The 23,103-nt window shown below is 35.4% G+C and overlaps 1 protein-coding gene across 13 annotated transcripts in view; it reads right to left on the bottom strand.

The window, feature by feature from the left end:
• TNNI3K (TNNI3 interacting kinase) overlaps positions 1-23,103 on the bottom strand; it is a 301,755-nt gene that overhangs the window by 204,532 nt on the left and 74,120 nt on the right. For all 13 annotated transcript variants that reach the window (XR_007720751.1, XR_007720754.1, XR_007720811.1 and 10 more), the window contains one exon: positions 367-465. Coding sequence is in view for 10 of the 13 variants with exons in the window: in XM_050766192.1 (XP_050622149.1) it covers positions 367-465 (99 nt within the window). In the remaining 3 variants the exon portion in view is untranslated. The remainder of the gene's footprint in view (positions 1-366; positions 466-23,103) is intronic.

Genomic DNA, 23,103 nt, shown 5'->3' with positions numbered 1-23,103 from the left:
TGAGGTTACTATTAATATCTTTCCCCATTTCGTAGGTGAATAAATGAAGATCAGAGGGATTACATAACCTATACCTGGTCAAAACACTAGGGATTTTTCAAATTTAGGCTGACTGATTCCTGTGGTCACACACTTACCAATGTACTGTTCTGCCTCTTTGTGTACTAAGCTCATCAGCAAAAATGAATAGCATGACAACCGTAATGCTTATATGGATCTACAAGTTCCTCAAGGATGGACTGATGAGAATATGGCAAAAATAATTCAAAGATATTTTAAATATAAACTCTTTGAAGACAGGACAATTCAACAAAAGCCTACACTTAAGCAACACCTAACCTTTGGAAATTCTACTGTCAGACTTACCTGTTCATGCCCATAGTAGGCTGCGATGTGCAATGGAGTGAAAAAAACTGCATCTTGAATATTGACATTAGCTCCATGTTGCAACAGCACATCAGCAGCCTGGACAAGAAAATGATTACGGTTAAGAACTTCAGTTGAGTTATCTGCCTATTAAGATTCAGTTTACAACCACCATGCACAAATCTTCTTCAGGAGTTGCCACCCTAAAACACAATTTTCTTCCATCCACCTTATCCAAAACCTCCAGTGTCTTATTTTTGTTTCTTTTTTTTATGAAAGATAAAGACTAAATCTCCTTAGTATGACATTCAAGGTTCCTTCAATCTTACAGTGTTCCTTTTAAATGTATTTCTCATTCGTCTCTTTCCTAAACCCAATTGTAGAGTCAAACTGCATCCAGCTTCCTGCTCCTTTGAGACTTTGTTCACATTATTTCTTCAGCCAGAAATGTCCTTCTGCCTAATATATGCATGCTTAATCTCCAGCTAAAATGCCATCTCCTCCCAGATTTCCTCAATTTCCCTCCCTTCATTGCCATCTGCCTGGCTGAAATTAAATATTACCTCCTCAAAAATCTCACATAACTTTCACTCATATAATTTAGAACATTTTTCTATTTATATACGTGCGTTAACATCCTTACTAAACAGAAATTTCTTTAAGGACAAAGTATATGTCGGATTCATCTTTATAATCTCACTCTAGCATGTGGTCATGCAAATAGTAATCATACAATAAATGTTTGTTAAAGAAGTGAATGAACAAATGAAAAACTCTACCAGGAACTGTTGGCCAATTGTCATCATGGAAAGCCATAGATTGGTATTTGTAGGGGACAAAAAAATATTTTTTCTATCCATTTTAGGTTTATTGGCTTAGGCCATATAAATTTGACTGATAAAAAGGCAGATAAATAAGAGAAAAACAAACGGGAGTTTATTAACATGTGTATTGCACATAAATGGGACTGCTTAGTGATGAGTAACTCAAAGTAGCAGTTAGAACTTGGGCTCTCCTATAATCTTAGCAAAAATTTACAATAACTTTGTAGAGCAGTAATAAGACAAAGAAAAATAACTTTGAACTTCTACTGGCAACAAGTTGGGGGAAGGTAAGTATATGGAGGAAACTAACGGAAAATAGAAGTTAGTTTTAGCAAAGTTTGTTATATAGATTCCTCTGGTGACTTCTCTGGGCTGATAAGTGTTTAGAGTTATCTCTTGTGATTAACTTCTGTCCTTTCTGGTAGAGAAGACAGGAAGGAATCCTTCATAAATTTATGTCCCTCTTTTAGGCAAATAGAAGGAGAGCAAAGAGTTCCTATATCTGTTTCTTTTCAATTTTCTGTAGTTCAAAATAATCAATATGCCAAAGTAGCATATTTTGGGGGAGCATATTTTGCTACCCTTCACAACAAACTTGCTGATATTTCAAATTTCCTCTCCTAAAAACCTATCTCCTACTCTCTCTTTTCTGTTCAACAGATTGAAATAATTTCCTTCAAATGTGTTCATTTTCATTGTGGACTTTGCTAATGTACTGTCTATTCTTCAGTTGGTTAAATAATACACATTTTGAAAATTTTTCAAAAGGCTTTTAGAAGAGAAAACAGAAAGATGGAATTTAAGAGCTCAAGGGACTTATGTCCTGTCACCTCTTCTGTTTCTATGAACAAATTGCCTCTTAAGTTATATTTCCTCAATTGTGTGAATCATAGACCTACAGAACTAGGGAAGGACTATGGACATTACATATCAAACCCTAACATTTTAAAGATAAAAAAATGGAGAACCAGGAATTAAGAAATTTTTAAAGGTCATAGAGCAAGTCAGTGTCAATAGGAAACTAAATCTTTAGTCTCTTGCCTCAAGCTTTGTTTCTGAGTGCTTCATGGTTTGAAATAGTTAATTTTTAGTCATCTATTTATCCATTAAACACAATTTATTGAGCAAATATGAGCCAAAACTATTATTTTACATGCTTATTTCATAATTTATTCACTCGGGGGGATAGCATTAGAGATGCTAATAGTTGTCATATAAAATAAGGAATTTTTATTGGAAAATCCGAAATTTCTGATGGGTCCAAATATAAGCAGGTGTATAGGATTTTATACATTCTCACAACAATTGTTTCTTGTTCATACTTGAATATTGTTGACTAATGATCAGCAGAATACACATTGTGTACAGTGAGTTGTTTTTACAATATAAAAATTAAAACCACAATGAGCTTTTATTGAGGGAATATTATGTATCAGGCCCAGAAACAAGTGTATCAGTGGTATTCAGTCTACTCTGTTTCATGCCAAAACACAGAAAGAGGTGCTACTCTCTATTTTAAAGATGAAGAAACTGAGTGTCTGGGGAGCAGAAGTGAAATTCAAATGCAGGTCTGTTTGACATCAAATCTTGTTTTTACCAGTCCACTCCTCTGACCTTGATTGTACTAACACTAACCTTTAAGTAAATAAAGTAACTAATTCAATCCCAGATAGGAAGAAGCCATCTGTCAGTAGAGGTTCCATAGATTTAGACTGAAAATGAATGCGGGAGCCATTTATAACAAGTGCTTGGTATCTTTAGGCTTCACATGCCTGGGAGTTCAATCTCAGGAACCTTTGAAGGAGGCCCCTAGCAATCAAGGTAGATTAAGCTTTTTACAATTTCTCTTATTTTAAATATAGCATAAAGTAGACAGCATGAATGTTTATGTAAAACAGACTTTCAAATGTTAACCTATAGAGCCAATTTCTTAGGCATGCTTCCAGAACTTTCATTCTAAAAGATAAGAGCTCTTAGGCTTTAATAAACAGTCAAAAGCCATTTTTTTTCCTCCTAAGTTTGCACTTCTCCAGTTAACTCAGAAGGTCAACCTTTGGCTGAACATTCATTAATTATGAAGTGTTGGTTTTCTGAGAAACTGTCAAAATGTAAGTTTTAATGAAACCATACAGAGTCATTACTAAATTGTAGGCTTTACTTAGTTTGTTTTAAAATTCAAGCAAATATTTAACCATTGAGAGCAATGCATGTTAGAATTATCTGATTTTAGCTAATGAGTAGAATACATGTACTAATTTGTATGACCTTTGGAGTAATGATGGGGAGAGTATCTCCCAGCACTCTAACGGGAATATGGTATATTGTCTGCCATGTGGACTAAGACAAGTACACTCATATAAACATGTAGGCTTCAGTATATACCTATCAAGTTATTTTACTCATGGTTCTTCTGCTTTGGCACCTGAAAAAGTTGGTAAATCAACTTTACACTCTTTCCACTACATGAAACTCTGTGAAGTCACAGACTGAATCTATTTTGTTCCCTACTATGGTAGGTAGGTAATAGGCATCCAATAATTGTTAAACTGGATGTATTTCCAGTACAGTTAAAGTGAAAATTTGGAAGGTGTATATACCACCAGGAATAAGGTAATATAAACAATAATTAGGACTTAATTATATGATAGAAATTTTAAACAATTCAATTCATCAAACATTTATTGATAATTGATTTCAAATTAATCTTCAGGAAATCCCAAGTATTTGCTATATTTCAAGACCTGTGGTTGGAGTTTTAAATATATTATTAACATTTTTCCATGGTATATATTCTGTTATTTTGACTTTTTTTATGAGACTATATAGTCATGATGTTTTTTTCTCAGAAAAAAATAACTAGTAAAATTGCAAATTAGAAACAGATTTTATGACAGCTATCTTAATACACTTAAAGGATATAAATCTTTAAACATTTTAAGGATATAAATTGTATCATACTTAGATTTATATAACTGACATAAATATATATTTATCTTATTGTTATTCAATATATATTTAATATTATTAAATGTATAGAATATATATTTATATAAATTTATTACATTTAATAATAGTACTGAGATATATAAAAATATATATTTGACATATAATAATACTATTAATATAATAGTAGTATATAATAATACCACTGATATATATATATAAAATACTACTATTGAGATATATATTATATATACTCAATATATATAATCCTGAGAGAGATATATATATATTAAATGCTACTACTTAAATACATATATAAGAATAATACTGAGATATATGTATCTCAGTAGTAGTATTTTATATGTCAATATTATTATAAAATATATCTATGTACATATTATTAAATATATAAATGTCAGTAGTATTATTATTAAAGAACTAAGATTCAAATATGGTCTGGTAACTTGGTACTTTTTACTGATGAAAGGATAAGTACTATAAATTGCCCCCCATTAAGTGGTTGTTTTATGAGCACAGAAAATAAGTCAGATCTCTTTATCTCGATAGAACAATTACTATATGAATTACCCTTTACAGATATTTTTATTTACCAGTTGACTCTCAAAAAACATCCAACTGAAGTTCCTCCAGTTTCTAGCTTGTAATTTAAATACTGATTTAAGCATTCTGCTTTTACTTTTTCTGACATGGAGTCTTGCTCTGTCTCCAGGCTGGAATGCAGTGGTGTAATGTCGGCACACTGCAACTTCTACTTCCCAGGTTTAAGCGATTCTCCTGCTTCAGCCTCCTGATTAGCTGGGACTACAGGTGCGTACCACCATGCCCAGCCAATTTTTGTATACTTAGTAGAGACAGGGTTTCACTATGTTGGCAAGGATGGTCTCGATCTTTTGACCTCATGATCTGCCCACCTTGGCCTCCCAAAGTGCTGGGATTACAGGCGTACGCCACTGCGCCCAGCCTGCTTTTTCTTTTTACAATGTCTCCCCTTCTCTTTCTCTGCTTCCACACACCCAGTCTCATGACCAAGCTCAGTTCCCATGTTTTCCATGAAAAGCTATTGAAAATAGGCCATTGTATTAATCACTTATTTTCTGAATGCCTATAAAACTTAGTGACACAATGTAATCTTTTTGGTAATTAACTCTTCGGTAAAATTTTAAACTCATGTTCCCAAGTTGTCTCTATAAAGTGTAAGAAGTTTTGACTCTGGTAAAAGGATTTTTCACCTGAGGCCCTGAAATTTAATCCTTATAACTAAAATACCCAGACCTTATTCAAAATTTCAGAAATTCCAAAAGTAATGCCTATAATAGCAAAGGCCCTCACTGTTATTTCTTATTAAATGGTTTTGCTACAGTATAACTTTAACTTATTTGACTTGGTTCCATTTAGCTCCCTCTCTATCTTTTATTTTAAGGAGCTCATTGGGTAGGGATAAAGGAGAAAAATGAATGACCATATAAAGAGGAACTAAATGTCCCATGGAAGAGAAAATAGAATAGGGTAAATTCTAGATGAAATAAAATGACAATCAATCTCAGTTGAAATTGCCAAACCAAATATAGTGTCTCATACCTAGCAGACTTTGAATAAATAGCTACACTTGGAAATTAAATTTTTCTTTGCTTTAAGTGGTAATTTATTTTCTATTATTTCTTTGGATCTTCTTCAAATTCATGCTTATACCAATGTTTTCCTTAAGATTTATAGTTTGCTTAAAGCTACAATTTTCTCTTCTCAATGCCTGCGTCTCACCTTTATTATTGAGATTTATAGAGAGAAGAACAATGAAGCTGTATTGGGATGACACCCATTTCCATTTAGTGGAAAATCTGTGTTAGTAAAGCTTTAGAGGAAAAATTGTTTTTCCAAAGTCTATGACTTATCAATTGAAAATGATCCTAAAGACATTGGCATGAAAGTTGATTTAGGATTGATATTTTTTTTTCCAGTTATTTTCAGTTCTGACATTCAACAACCGGTTCTCAATTATTGTCCCCCCCAACTATTGTCCTTCCTTCTAAACTTCATAGACAATTTTTTAGAGTCATCTCCAACTTTCCTCTACCTTTCCTCACCTCCTATTCACTCCTCAGTCTGCTACAATCTGTCTTTAGACCTCACCACTCCAGGGATATTTCTCTGGAAAATGATATCAAAGGTCCCCTAATTGCCCATTCTCATGGATGCTCTTTAGCCTGTAGTGGATTCTTATAATTTTATGTTGTCTCAGGATTCATTTCGAATATAAGTTTTCTTATACCACAAGCAGGACTTTGTCACCAGGGACACAGTTTCTAATTCTCTGCCTCTTCCCAGTTCCTCAATGTGGTTGATCCAGATACCTGCCATGTATGACAATCTCCTGGTGACCCTCTCCTTATGGGACAGCTAGACATAATCGCTGGGTCCGTACTGCAGACCCTGACTGAGCGACAGATGAAAGGGAGTACTCAGACATAGGTATGCAGTTAAGAGCAGCTAGGGGTCTGCCGGGCTCTAGTGGCTAAAGTGCAGCAGCACCGATAAGCTGGAGCTGCTTGCTTTTATTCAGTGTAGACATAATTCCAAAAGCCTGGAGCAAACACAGTCTGTGGGTAATTAACATTTATTGTTCCACTTTCGGGGAACCTCATGCATGCGGATGATCAAAGGTCAGTTCCTGGCCAACATAAGTAAGCAACTCTGTTTAAGATTAATTCCCCTACACTTACTTGTACCTACTCCTTGCCCCCTGGCTCAGGGTCAGGGAACAGCTGCCTTCAGCTTATTCTCCCCCGAAGCTATGCAGAGCTTTCTGACCTTTCAGAAGGTCTGCTCCTTTCCCTATAGTTTCTCCCACCACCCTGACCAATCTCCTACACATAATCTGCTTGGCTTGCTCCTCTGATGCCCACGCCTACCATGAACTGAGCAGCAGATACGCAGCAGTGACCCCTCTCGATCACAGCAAGGCCCCACAGAGCTAGTGCCTGCTTACTCTAAACCCATTAATTAGAACTTCCCTCAGGAAACCCACTTGTGTAACTGTTGGATTCCTGTTGGAACCCAATAAAGGCTTTAGCATAATGGTTTCTCTTTCTCTCTCTTGCTCCTCACTTGCTGGTTGAGTGTATGTGTCCTGAACTGCCCCTGGCCCCACTTCCCATTGGCCCTGTAAGGTGTGCTGCCCTCTTCTTTCTGAGATCTGTAAGTTTATCTTATAAACTCAGGTTATGAGAGCACAAAGGCACCAAAAAGCACCCATGCTTCTTTTTGTCTTATGTGGTATTATTTGGGACCAGTTAGTAATTCCTTCCCGCTGCAGAAAGTCCTGTTGAGCAGATAGCTTTTCAAAGGTATTTCAGTGATCATCATATTGGCAGCATATTTGTAAAACGGACCATGACTATGTTATTGTTTGCAGTTGACAGCTTCTGTTATTTCATGTACTTTGTTGAGTTGCCTCCTCTGTGTCTCACCTGACTGACACATTGAGCCTGTTTTCTAAGTCAAGGCTCTCCTAAAGAGTGACTGCCTTTGTAGGATAATACTAGACACAGGTCAGATAAGAGCCACAAAGAGGTCTGTAAATATCAACAAGTTTCCTGTGAGAGGAGCACCTGGTCACAGGTTGGACACTTAGGTATTTGGCTATCTGCCAAGATAAAGAGGTAGCTTGTGAAAATCCACGAAGCCCTGTCAGGGTGGGACTAATGTTTATAGTCCTCTTGTGAGGGAGACCTCAAGACCAAATTAAAAAGTATATAACATGTCCTTTTCCTTATTTGACTGTTTATCCAGCATTTGTTACTATTGTCTACTTCTTCCTTAACATTTTATTCTCCCTTAGATTGCTTGACATCACAATTTTCGAGTTTTCCTTCTACCTCTCTGCCCACTTATTATTATTCCTCCATAGAAATGACTTTTTCTCAGTTCATCTCTTAAGTGTTACTTTTTCTCGCTGACATTAGTGTTTTCTTTTGCTCTCTGCTTCCTGTAATTCTCTTGTATTTATTAATACATGTAAAGAACTTAGCACAATGCTTAGCATGTAAGAATAAATGTTTCAGAAATGATAGCTATACCTATTTTTCTCTATATATGCCTTGATTGATTTCATCTATGACTACTACTTCTACTCCTATTACTAGAAACACACACACACACACACACACACACACACACACACACACACAATGTTTTTCTCAGACTTCTTTCAACACTGGATCTACCTTCTTTGGCAACTGATAGTCCTGTTTTGTATCTTTTCCCTATTTTCCAGCCACCTTTACCTTTGGCTGATATTGTCTTTGCATTGATCAAATCTTTATAACTTGCCTTTTGATTCTTGTTATTTTGAATGAAGCATTAGAAGGCAAAAAAAAAAAAAAAATGTGTGCCAATGGGCCAAGAATATCTATTCCATTTAATGTTCACAACAGTCTTACAGAATTGTTATTAATAGCCCCATTTTAAAAACAAGGACAGTGAAGCTCAGAGTTATACAGCTTGTAAGGAAAAACACTTAAGTTTAAACTCAGGTTTATGAGAGCCCAAAGGCACCAAAAGGCACCCATGCTGCTTTTTGTCTTCTGTGGCATTATTTGGGCCAGCTAGTAATTCCTTCCCATTGCAGAAAGTTCTATTGTGGAGACAGCTTTCCAAAGGTTTTTCAGTGATAGTCATATTAGCAGCATATTTGTAAAAAGGACCATGATTATATAATTGTTTGCACTTGACTGAAAAAAAAAGTTAAACATATTCTAAGTCATACGTTAAGAGTCTTGAAGAGTCTTATATATTAAAATGAGAATTTTAGGATTTTTTCCTTATAGAGATGCAACAAGAGACTTTAAGAAAAGAGTAAAACATATTTAATTTGCATCTTAGAAGGATCTTTCTAGGAAAAGTGTATGGGTTGAATGGATTGAAGAAAGAGCAAGACTGCAAACAGGTAATCCGTGAGTAACATCCTGCAGTAAGTTTTGTTTTGTTTTGTTTTTAAGAGATAAGAATAAAATGAATAAAATGAGATGAGGTAGTTGCGTTGGCCTGGAGATGGAGAATGGATTTCAGAGATACTGAGATGGTAGAGTCACCCAGCTTGGTGGCTCACGCCTGTAATCCTAGCACTTTGGGAGGCCGAGGTGGACAGACTGCCTGAGTTGAGGAGTTCAAGATCAGCCTGGACAACACGGGGAAACCCCATCTTTACTAAAATACAAAAAATTAGCCAGGTGTGGAGATATGCACCTATACTGCCAGCTACTCAGGAAGTTGAAGCAGGAGAATTGCTTGAATCTGGGAGGTGGAGGTTTCAGTGAGCTGAGATGGTGCCACTGCACTCCAGCCTGGGCTACAGAGTGAGACTCCATCTCAAAAAAAAAAAAAAAAAGGTAGAATCAGTCATAACGATGACATATGGGAGGCTGGTGATAAGTAAAGATGAGAAGAAATGGTCAACAAATGACTATAAAAAAGGATGCCTACAAGGGGAGATGAACATGAAGATAAAACTTTGTTTACTTCATGAACTTATAAAATAGGAAAATCACTTTGAGTTTTTCTCTCTTAGATTAATTACTTGTAATAGCTAGTTTATTTTGGCAGAACTGTGCTCTTACTCAACACCACAAACTGTTTCCATTGGGGTCAATCTCTCAATCAAGATTTGAACATAATTCTCAAGGTTTCAAACAAATGAACTGAAAGCTATGCCAATTAAAATTACTAGGAATTGTTTATTCATTTGTATTGAAGGCTTATATAGATTAGAAAGCATTTTAGATGGTAACATCTGCTTTAGAGTTAACAAGCCCTTTTTTGACTCTATGCTCTAATTTCTATAGGCTTTTCGATTTTTAATTATATATATATATATATATATATATATATATATATCCACTCCTTGACAGCTATTACAAATGTTAGCTGAGATTTCTCTATGTCATGTGATTACAGAGTTTTTCACTTATAACATTGGTTGAATATTTTTATAATGACTATCATTTTCTTGACATATCTCTAATTAAGTATTTGAGTACAAAAATCTATTGGAAAATAGTTTCTTCAGGCTGTCACAGAAATGAGGTCTTTTTATGTGATCTTTCTCTTATTATCACAGGTTAAAATTAAATTGGATCTTAAAATTACACAGAAGATGATTCCACAAGATAATATCATAAAATAAATTAAAAGGAAGCTCTATAAAGTCATGGAAATAAAACTTAGAGACACACACTAACTTATGTATATAAAATAATTTAATCAGTTATATAAATTTAGCATCACTTCTCAGGAAGTGACGAGAATACAAGCAGAAAAGCTGAGGGAGGAGAAGTGAGAATAGGGCAAGGCTGAAGATACAAGTGATACATTTTATAGAGGCAATAATGGAAACTAGCAAGTAACATCCTTTCACCAAAATAAGAAGAGACACTTGTAGGATATTTATGGTTTAAAACTGAGGAGGAAGGGAACCAGAGAAGGAAAGAAAAGACTCATCTAAGAAGCAGAGAACAAAAGAATGCCTGTCAAGGTAGCCCACAAAAGAGATATTTGTAAGAAAAGAAAGGCAGATTTTTCTGTGTCGTTCAGTTAATCATCATCTTGCTGTGCTATTTGCTTCATTAGATGTATACTTTTTCCCCCATCATTCTCTTATGTGGAGTTCTTATTTTAAAGTCCCTGGCTGTGAAAACAGGCTTTCAACATTCATGATGCTATGACCACATCATGTTCTATGCATTTCAAAAGCCAAAATTCTGTTTTAGGGATTTATTTATACAAATTGCCACAGGCCCCACAGTTTTCACTACATTGCAATTGTTCAGACTTGGAAACTGGAGTACAAGTTAAACTCCCTCCTTCTCACATTCTTCCTCATATTGCACCTATCTTCAACCTCACATTAACAGAGGAATGAAAGTAGCGTCTGACAATCAGTTTTGTTCATGACTTTCCTCCTCCTACTCAAGTCACCTGTTCCTCTCTTTTCTCAGAAAAAAAAATTTCTTCTGCCAAAGTATTTTGAAAACCACAGTGACTTGCCTCTACTTGAAAAATCAACTCTAAATTACACTCAAAAGGTGAGTTGGAGTCATCTAATAAAACATAAGAAGGGACACAAAGATTTTGCATCTTACACTAAGTAATAAGAATTCTAAAAGTTATATCGTTGTTTAATGAATATCAATTTTATATTACAGCTGGAATATAAAAACAAAAAAGACAACATTAACAATTAAATCTTGGGCTTAAGGGTTAGTCTTGTTGCAAGTACATGTGTAGAATATGCAGTGTGTGCCTGTTTTGGAACTCCTTCATTAATAAAACCAGAAAACTGACTATATGATACACTGCAAGATACTTTTTTAATTCATTTTAGGACAGCAGATGTAGGTAATCAGTTATACCCTACAGACTATTTAACAATAAAATTGAAAACGTTGGTCTGCAAAAATTTTAGAATAAGTGATTCCATGAAATTGGTGCTTCCACAGTTGTAAAAATGTTTAACTGGTTATGAAACACTGTGCTTTGACAGATACAGAAATGGATTATGAATAATTTTCCTTCTGAGGAAGAGTTTATCAAAATGAAGAACACACATCATCTAGTCAGAAACCTATTATTAGGATAGAAAACAGTAGGCATAATAGTGGTAAATGCATCAACCATTCCATCGGTCATATTAAACCATGTTAAGGTAAATACAGGGTGGCTAAATAATAGAAGCCTACAATAAAAATAAAAAGAAGCACAATATCACATGCGCCCAAGTAGTTTTGGCTTCAGAAACAGAAACGAACAAGATATAATTGCAGATGGGACCCAAGCCCAGACTTCTATAACCCAACACATGGCTAGGAAATGGCAGAACCTATATACAAACACACTGTGCAGGCTTGCTCCAGAGCCCACATGACTAAACTGCTCTGCTTTGCTATGGTCAAAAACCATCGCTCTTGGAGCCAAGTTTTGCAAAAGTTTCAAATATTTTCACATTTTTATTCAATGAACTCAGAACTCAACCTGAGTAGTACTATGACAGAGTAGAGCTAGGTGGCACCTAATAGTAGGGGGCGTGACTCAGCACCCCTTTCTTGTTCCCTGCATGACCTCCAAGGTACCATTGGAACCTTAGACATCAGAGAATACATATTGAAAATCACTGTTCCACAGAAAAGAGTTGTTACATTTTGGAGAATAGCATTGCTACCATATCTATTTGCCAGGCCATGTTTGCTCCTAGATGAAGATGAAGCCAAAACATAAGTATAGCATCATGCTAAGTTTCCTGGGGTAATGGAGTCCATATCTTCCAGACATAACAAGTAATCTCTCTATGAATCGATCTCTCTATATATTTGATATTGTCTTTGATAAAATATAAGTGGCATTGGTTCTACATGAGGCTAAGTAGTTCCCTTGAGTTTGGGGTTGACATAATTAATGACTTATTTCTAACAACTAAAATATACAAAAGGTATAAAATGTCACTTCCAAGATTAGGTTTCAACAAGATTATGGTTTTGTCTTATATTCTCTTGACCTCTCCCTCAGGTGCCTTGTTGTGAACTGCCCTATGGATAGAACCACATGGTAACTTTGATGCCTCTGGATAGCACAAAGTATGGATTTAAAGCCTGCCAAAGTCCATGTGAAGGAGCATGGAAGTGGATTATCTTCCAAACACTCACTGACATGGCTATAGCCTCACCTAACACTTTTACTGCAGTCTTCTGAGGGGATCCAGCTAAGCCATTCCAAGATTCTTGACCTATAGAAACTGCAGTATAATAAATGTTTGTTTTGTTAAGCCACAAAGTTTTGGGGTGATGTTTATATAACAATAAATAGTTTAACATACTCTTGTGCCTCTCAATTCATTATTTAAAACACCCAGGTTGGAAATGACTTTTACATTGGAATAGTTACTTATGACTTACTTGTAAATATTAAAAGAGGAGCAACAGCTCAGATCAATAAATATTTTTGAGTACCTAGCTATTCTAACCACTGTGCTAGGCATTGGGGGTCAAAAATAAATTAATTACTCTAAAGCAATATACAGGTTAGTGGAAGAAACAAAGTAACTGTGATATAAGGTACATGTAAATTTGATGATAATGTGTGAACTATCACAACAAAGGCAAAAAGCTGTACATTTTACATTCTGTCTGGGGAAGAAAGAGAAAGCTATAGAGAGGTATAAACCTAAAACTTGAAATAGAAGTTTTCTAAGCAAACAGGGGAGAATGAGCAAATTTATCCATTTCCTCATTTTCTCATCCACTGGTCCCCGACACACAGCACGTGCTCACCAAATTCCACCCTTTCTTAAAATCTAATTTGAAGTGTATTCTCTTCAGAAAACCTTTTTAGACCTTGAACTTTATTGAACTAATTATCTAGACAAGCGATTAAATGTCCTGGTAACCTAAGAGTCACACTGAGGCCTTTAAAAAGAATTTATTGCAGATATCCCCTCCAGAATCACTGAATCAGAATCTCTCGATACCACAAATCTACATTTTAAAAAGCTCCTTAGGGATTTCTTCATGCATCCAATATGGAGTAACAGGGACTGGATTACTCTTACTTGAGACAGTCTCAAAATGGGCTAAATGTATGAAGCATTAATTTTTAACAAATGAAATTAGACATCAGGCAATGAAGGACAATAGTTCCTAGGCAATGAGAACAAACCCGATGAGCCCAACAATTGCCCCAGTTTATTATCTTTAGAGAGTATCCAGGCCATGATATAAAAGGGGAAATTCAGAGAGACCGAGGCAAACCACCTTTCTTGAGAAGACATAGTTGAGAGTCTGGAGAAAGCAACATGGCTATAGTTCATAAAATAGATTAGTAAAGATGAGAAAGCTGTGCAAAGAAAGAACAACAGAGATATGCAGAGGGTTCCCCTGGATGACTCAGCAGAGCATTGATCAGCAGGTCCATCTGAAGAGACTACCACTGATCGGGAAGTGGACCAATAGAGACAATTAGTGGCAACAGTGCCCAGGGCTCACACAGGTACAGGGATATACTCTATTCCCACTACCCAGACTAGAAAACTTCCTGATTGATGCCGTACTCATAAGAGACTTATGATGGAAGTCTCATAAGAGACTTAAGATGAAGTACTCATAAGAGCCTTCCCTAAGTGGTCGGTTACTAGCTCTACACAGCACTGCTTCATTCTCATCAAACAAATCTTAAAAGCTAGACCTAAAAGGATTAAATTTAGTTAAGTTAACTGCATCCTAGTAGGAACAGATATGGGTTAAGGTTAAGGATATTTATAGGAATTCAAAAATATACAGAACCCAATACCAAAAAACTGATAGTATTTGGAATTCAGTCATAAATTACCAGAAAAGCAAAGAGGCCAAAAAAAACAACAACAACAAAAACAAAAACAAAAAACCGACTTTAAAAGAGGGGAAAAATCAATGAATCAAAGCTGACTCAATTGATACAGATGTTAGAATTTTCAAATAAGTACAATAAAACAGTTATTAGAACTATATTCCGTAAGTTTAGATAGTACAAGCACGAAGATATAAAGACAAAGTTCAAATTTCTAGAGATGAAAGCTATATAATATGTAAAATAAGAAACATATTAGGTGAGATTAACAGCATGTTAGACATTGCAGAAGAAAAGATTAGTAACCTGGAAGATGTAGCAATCGACATAATACAAAATGAAATGTGGAGAGCAAAATTTTTTGTTGTTGTTTTTGAGACATAGTCTCACTCTGTCACCCAGGCTGGAGTGCAGTGGCACGATGTCGGCTCACTACAACCTCACCTCTCAGGTTCACAAGATTCTCCTGCCTCAGTCTCCCAATTAGCTGGGATTACAGGCACCCACAATGACGTCCAGCTAAGTTTTTTATATTTTTAGTAGAGACAGGTTTTCACCATGTTGGCCAGGTTGGTCCTGGCCTCAAGTTATCTGCTTGCCTTAGCCTCCCAAAGTGCTGAGATTACAGTCATGAGTCACTGTGCTTGGTCAATAATTTTTTTTTTTTAAAGCAAAGAGTATCATTGAGATTTTGGACAACAGCAAACATCTTAATACGCATGTAATTGGAGGAGAGACAGAGAAAATATTTTTAAAAAAGGGTCAGAAATTTTCCCAAAGTTAATGTAATATATAAATTCACTGATGCAAGAAATACAATGAATTCTGAACACAAGATACATGAAGAAAACTATACCAAAAACCAACATGATTAAATTGCTCAAAGTTAATGATAAAGAGAAAATCTTAAAAGTAGCCAGTATAAAAACACACATTACATACTGAAGGCCAAAAATTAGGAGAACAGATTTCTTGTCAGAAAAAAATGCAAGTCAGAAAACAGTAAATAGTTTTAAAGCAATAAAAGAAAATAAAAGTAATCTAAAATTTTACACCTAGTAAAACATCTTCTAAATATAGTGATGAAATAAAGTATTTTCCAATCAAATAATATAATAGTCAAAAGATTTTAACAGACACTCTATCAAAGAAGATATACGGAGGGCAAATAAGCATATGAAAATATGCTAAACTCATTGGCCATTAGGGAAATGTAAATTAAAACCAGAATGAAATACCACTCCATACCTATTAGAATGGTTAAAATATTTTTAAAAATTGACTGTATTAGGTATCAGTGAGGATGTGGAGAAACTGGTATATACCCAAAGGTTTATAAATCATTCTACTATAAAGACATATGCACATGTATATTTACTGCAGCACTGTTCACAATAGCAAAGACTTGGAACCAACCCAAATGCCCATCAATGATAGAATGGATAAAGAAAATGTGGCACATATACACCATGGAATACTACACAGCCATAAAAAAATGATGAGTTTATATCCTTTGCAGGGTCATGGATGAAGCTGGAAAGCATCATTCTCAGCAAACTAACTCAGGAACAGAAAACCAAAATCCACATGTTCTTACTCATAAGTGGGAGTTGAACAAAGAGAACACACAGATACAGGGAGGTGAACATCATACACCAGGGCCTATTGGGGGGTGGGGGGCCAGCAGAGGGATAGCATTAGGAGAAATACCTAATTTAGATGATGGGTTGATGGGTGCAGCAAACCACCATGGCATGTGTATACCTATGTAACAAATCTGCATGTTCTGCATATGTATCCCAGAACTTAAAGTATAACAACAACAGCGAAAAAGTAATTATCATACACTGCTGAAGGGAAGGTCAAATAGTAAGACTTTAGAAACCATTCATCAATTTTTTAAAAAGTTACACATAAACTTACCAAATGATCCAGCCATTGTACTCTTAGATATTTGCCTACAAATATCTACAAATAGATAGGGTCAATCTACAAATAAGTCTCCTAGTCACCTGGTCCCTAGTCATTTTCTCTAGGCTTCCATTCCACCATATTCCCTGACTCAGCTTCTGACATACCCTCTTTTCACGTCTCCTCACTGCATTTCCTCCAGCGAGAAAGCTCTTATACCTGCTATTTCCTTATACCTAAATTTCCTCTGCCCAGAAATCTCTCTCTGTACCCCAGCTTCTTATTTCTAAAGTGGAAATAATAATTTTACCTACCTTTCAGGGCAGTTACAAAGATTGAGAGTTAATATTTGTAAGCCACTTAGTCCATAGTAAGCACTACATGTAATTGTTACTACTACAACCGATACTATCATTATTATTTCTTCCTCTCTTTACTTGATTAACACCTACTCAGATTCTCTGGTTGTAAGCCGAGTGATCAATTCCTCAGTGATTCTCTCCCAACCTCCATGACCATGAATATATTCTTTCAGCAAATATTGTGTTGCCTATGTGCCAGGCAGATGCTGTGTTAGGAACTGAGAATAATGAAATGAAAAACAAAAGCAACGTTATGTGTCTTTGTTGAGCTTATATCTTAGCCAGAAGACAGGCAGCAAAGAAAAGGAAATAAAAGATAGACTGTGTTATATAATGATCAGTGCTGGAGAAAAATAAAAGAGGGAAGTGATTAGAGAGTTTCAGAGATAGGATGGTCTGGAAGGGCCTCCCTGAGAAAACTGCATTTGAACCAGAACCTTATGAAGGTAAGGGAGTAAGACATTACATAACTGAGAAAGAAGAAAAGTCTGGGTAGAGAAAAGCACGTCAAAGATCCCAGGCAGGAGCATGCCTGGCATGTCTAAGAAGCTTAAGGTTGAAGAGGAATGAATATAAAAAGAGTAGAGATAAAGGTTAGAAAGGAAATGAATACTTTTGTTCTGAATAATATGGGATGTCTTTGGAACAGCAGAGTGGCATATCTCATACATTTAAAAAATCTCATTCTGGTTACTATGTCAAAACAGGGTAACGGAGAAAAGGCAGAAGAAAGGAGATCAAGTTACCCTCTTTTAGACATAGCATCATGGTGACCTTCCTCATAGCTTTTATCATAGTGGCAGTTCTATGTTTCCTGTTGATTATTTGATTGCCAGTCTTTTTCACTAGACCACAAGCGTGGTGAGGCTAGGAATTATATACAATTTTACTCACCATTAAATTACCAACATTGAACACAGATCTTGGAACCTTTTAGTTGCTTGGTAAATATTTGTTTAATAATTGTGTAAAAGAATCAGTGAATATATATTATTAAATTTCAAATTTTGATTTCTTTAACAGATTGTAAACTCCTAGATGGCATAAAGCTATATTTTATACTTCTTTCAATTTCTACAACTATCCTATATCCTTGTGCATAGTGGTCAATAAATGTTGATTGACTTGATTTGCTGTTTCCCTAGTCTATTTTCATTTCTCCTAGAGTATAAATTTCCTTGAAGAAAAATATGTAGAACACAAAAGAAATCTTCTAGAAAGTCAAGATAAGCTTTAAAAAGTCTAAACAGATAGCATGAACTCTTAACATATTGCCAGAAACTATGAAACTAACACAAAGGAGAATCAATAATAGATATTTTCCCCTGTCTTTTGGGAAATAAGACTTGATAACAGAAGTTTATTTATAATCATAGCTGCAAAATTGCCTCTAGGAAAGCAGTAATAATGGAGCAAGCTATCTTGTTTTCTTACAAATCCAATTAAAAAAAAAAAACTAAACTAAAACTTGGTTTTATTTGTCAAAATCACACCAAGAGAACCAAACCTACAGCATTTACCAAACCAAGTCTCCATCCAGTTTACTAATTCCCTGACATTGTAATACACAAATGCAGGCATTAATTGGTTGACCGAAATACACAATAATAATACATTTTACTGCTTGGATATACTTGATACATTTTAAATACACAATAGATGTATTATTCATTCTCTAATGGTTCTTCACTGGGCTGAAAATACATAATGTCTTTAAATATCAGTCTTAGAAATAGTATTTAAACTAGACTAATAATGGAATCTTCACTGTTTCTGGTTACTTTTTCTCTTCTAAAGACACTTTTACTTGTAAAATTGCTGGTATAAGCTCTCTTTCATTACGTGACAAATTCTCATTACTAAGTCAAAATAAAACCTAATTTCTATCCATGAATAATTTGTATGCAAATCACAGAGTATATGCAGCATTCATGTAAGAAAGAGGTTACAATGGGTTGTATTTTCTTTCTAGCAATGTTCTTCATATGCTTGAATTTTGGTCACAATTAACAGAGGCTTCATAGAGGCATTTCATGATTTTTTCATGACAAAATAAGCAGGGAGTGAGGTAGAAACAAAAGTTTCAAACTGCTTTTCTTCCTTTGACCTATTTCCTAAGTATAAGATATAAATGACTCAAATCATTTCCCTAAGCTCTAGCAAAATGTAAACTATAGTTTAAGAGCCTGTGGAGTCTGTTCACTATGATTTAACTAAATATACGTTTCTACCCAAATTGTAATCAAATCAGAGGGAACAAAGACAATTACATATATATTTTTTCACTATCAGCATTTCATTTTCTTATGCTTTTGACCACTTTTCTGTTAAGAACATTCTCAGGAATATTTATAAATGTGCTGTGACACCAAGGTGTGCAACCCAAGCAGGTGCAAAGGATCCTGTACTTAAGAGTGACTTCATGTACTTTATGATTTAATGTTCTGTTGTTGCCATCTTGAAATTATCCACACCCCCATTTTTAAACAAGAGACTCTACTTTCATTTTTATTCACTGAGATCTAAAAATTATGTAGCCTGTTCAGATAAGTAAATTAACTAGTCAAATTTTTAAGCAGATCAATACTATGCAAATGAGATAGATACAAAGAAAGCGAGTTTATTTGTTGTAAATATTTTAACAAAATGTTCTTTGTTAAAGAAAATTTGAGTTAAAAAAATTCAGTGCTAATCAGAATCAACCAAGAATACACTTACCTTGAAAGTTTTGAAACACAACTTTTTTCTTTTCTAGTTCTTCTGAAATACACCCTTAGCAATAGTCTAAATGTTCACCAAAGATGGATATATATATATATACACACACACACACACACACACACACACACACACAAAACAATAAACGATGAACTTTTTCCTGTCAGTTTCCCTGAGGTAATTTTTTTTTAATTTATTTATTTATTTATTTATTTATTTATTTATTTATTTATTTGAGACGGAGTATCGCTCTTTTGCTCAGGCTGGAGTGCAGTGGCGCGATCTCCGCTCACTGCAAGCTCCGCCTCCTGGATTCAGGCTGTTTTCCCGCCTCAGCCTCCCATGTAGCTGGGACTACAGACGCCCGCTGCCACACGTGGCTAATTTTTTGTATTTTTAGTAGAGACAAGGTTTCACCGTGTTAGCCAGGATGGTCTCGATTTTCTGACCTCGGGATCCGCCCGCCTCGGCCTCCCAAAGTGCTGGAATTACAGGGGTGAGCCAGAGCGCCGGCTCCCTGAGGTAATATTCTTAAAGATTCCCTCTCTTGGGTTCTCCAGAATATCAGTTAAGACTTCAGTCTTATCAGAGGTTAAAATTTAGACTCTGAAACAATAGCTGTATGATTTGGTACAATTTACCTAATCTCTGTTTTTCTTATTAATAACATTAAGTGAGGATTAAATGAGATGACGTAATAATAAAGTAAAGGAAAGCCCTAACTAAAGTAAATTCTTCATAAATGTTCACTCCTCAGCTCTAAGATTAAAGTATCAACACAGAGTACAGAGAATAGCTTTTCACCAGGCAGGCCCTGAGATGGCAGAGGATCCAAATCACGCTCAGCACTATGTCTGAAAGCAAGGCAAGTCTAGCTCTGTAGGGCAACCCTGAGTGCTGCATCTATGGAAAGAATGCAGTAGCTGGTACTCCTGAGAGTCCTACTGTAGTCCAGCAGGCAGATGATTGTCCTCTGGACAATCTGCTAAACCTTAGTGAGGCTCTAAAAGCCAAGACTCCAGGTTTAGGAAAACGCCTGACCAAATGAAGACAGGAAAAGAGGAGCCTAAACAGAAAGCCAGACCTGGGAATTGGTGTGAGAAAACTGAGTTCAGGGTGGCTTCAGACTGTGTCAACCTGTAATCCACTTCTAAGTGTCTAATGAATGCCTGCTCTGTGCCAAGCATAGCAGATAGAGAGGCCTGGTCCCGGATTTAAGTTTACTGTATAGAGTGGATAAATAAAATATGTGACATCAACGTAGTGAGAGAAGAACGCTACAGATAAACCGGGTGTTATGGAGCAAAGAGGAGGGACCGGATGAGGGGATGGGAAGTGAGTTCCCCAAAGAGATAATGCCTGTATTGAATTTTGCATCTTAGGAGGACGTGTAGGAGCTATCCAGGAAAAGAGGTATAGGAAGTTCCAAAAATATAAACCATAAGAATCTCAGGTTCTAGGATGCAAACAGTGAGCCATTCTCAATTTCATAGAAAAAGACTGGGTTAAAAAGTGACTGAGGCTATTTGAATACTGTCTGCTTAGGTACAGATTGGTTCTAAAACAGAACTGAGCCTTTCCATGGGAGCTCAGGTGGCCCCACTGATGAAACAAGGAAGGCAGAGATTAAAAAATTGGGGCAAGGGTAACGGGGAAATAATAGAAGAGACAGTAGCAGTATTGTAGGAAATAAACAGCAACCCTCAACTTTCATTTTCAGATTTCCCCTTTCTCCTATGCGGAATTTTTAATTGGTAGCTAGTGAAAATAATAGATGTCAGGATTTCTTCTTTTCCTAACCATCCCAGCAAGGTGATGATCAAGACAGAGATGGCCAAAAGGACCATTGATAAAGGTTAACTTGGACGGTTTTGCCAATTAGAAAATAGTCCAGGATAATCAGAAATCAACCTCTTGTTTTAATGTTTCCTCATTAAATAATTTAAATTCCTCTCTGCCTTGTGTTTATTTTGATTAAAAATATACAAGATCTCATTGTCAACTTCCAGTGAGCCCGCAAAGGCAAGATCAAAGGCAAGATCAGTCATAAATAACCTCAGTGGAAGATATCCTGTTTATCTTTTTCTTATGTTTTGTTTGCCCTTAACACTCAGCTCTGCTACAATTTCATAAACATATTCTGTGATAAACCCTGTATCCCAAAAAAAAGCATTGTCCTGGACCCAAACCAGCCAATGTCAAATGCTGTTGAACATGTCTCAGAGTAGAGGATTACCAAGAAGCTAGGAGGACCTCCAGGCACTGCTATTAACAAATGAGACTGATAGTGATTTATCCTTTATCCTATTTATCCTTTTAATAATTTCCACAAAAGAGGTCCCACAATTTGTCTGTATTTGTACCTCTCCCCTGACGTTCTTTCCATGTCCATATGCTTTATAATTTTTTTTAAAAAATGAATGAATAAACGTAAGTAATTTTCAACCCAAGAAGTATAGTAACCAGTATTCCCAGAAAAGCTGTTCATCTTTTAAAAGAGCAAGGGAGCAGAGAACTCACAGAATCTAAATACAACTTATATGAAATAGAAATCACACAGGTTATCAAACTTAAAGACTGTTAACTTTATCATGTTAATGAGGCATAATACAAATATTCACAGTTAATATTTAAAATACTAATGATTAGACCAGAATGCTATAAAGTTTGTAAATTATTTCACAATACACACCAACATAAAAATACATTATAATAATCATTTAGCAAATACCTTTATATAAAAGGCAAGGGATTTTTCTGTGCACAAAAGTTCCATATTCAGAGGAGAGGCTCAAACAGACTAAAATTTCATTTGCAGACCTGTGGCAAGACTCATTCCCATTTACATGATAAAATGTCACCAAGAACAAAGAGAATTCAGATTTGGACCAGATAACAGATATTTCCGAAGCACACTAAAAACAATTTACTGTTCTTCATATCTTCATGAAATGTGCCCTGGGAATGTACCCTGAGAAGAAGGGCTTAAATATATGTTTATCATATTCATGTTTTATATTCTTCTGTGTTAATATATTTTAAGCTATTTTCATAGAAAAATACAAGGTGTCACATATGGAATCCTAGTTCATTAGAATCAAGGGTACTTATAATTGGAATAATGACTTTTTTCAATAAGGAGGAAACTAATTAGAGATAATAATTTTTAAAAATCTTCACTGTATATGACAGATTTTTTTTTTCTTGACAGCTAGAAGCTTACAAGTTCTGAATTAATTTATGTGATTATGACACCTGAAAACATATTAGTATAACTCATTCTAACTCCTAATTGCTCACATTTCTGAAAGAATAATGATTAAAAGTTATGTTTTCAACTATCAAATATCTCCAAATTTGCCATGTACCATACATAGTTCAATACATAGTTCAAAAGTAATGATTCTTGCAGCTGGAAGTTAACTGCAAAAAACAAAAAAATGAATCTGTTCAACAACAAGCTGATCTAAAATTTGAAATGTCTATCTTGAAGAAAAAAAATGTTTGACTGGGGACCAACTAACTTAGAGCTTTCTTAAGGTTAGCTCTGTTTTGTCTGTAAGTACTGAGAGGAAAGTACAGTGAGGAAGTAG

The sequence above is a fragment of the Macaca thibetana genome, chromosome 1 (assembly GCF_024542745.1).
Source record: "Macaca thibetana thibetana isolate TM-01 chromosome 1, ASM2454274v1, whole genome shotgun sequence".
NCBI classification, from domain to species: Eukaryota; Metazoa; Chordata; class Mammalia; order Primates; family Cercopithecidae; genus Macaca; species Macaca thibetana.
Note: the sequence above shows the minus strand (reverse complement) of the source record. Positions and strands in the feature narration are given on the sequence as shown.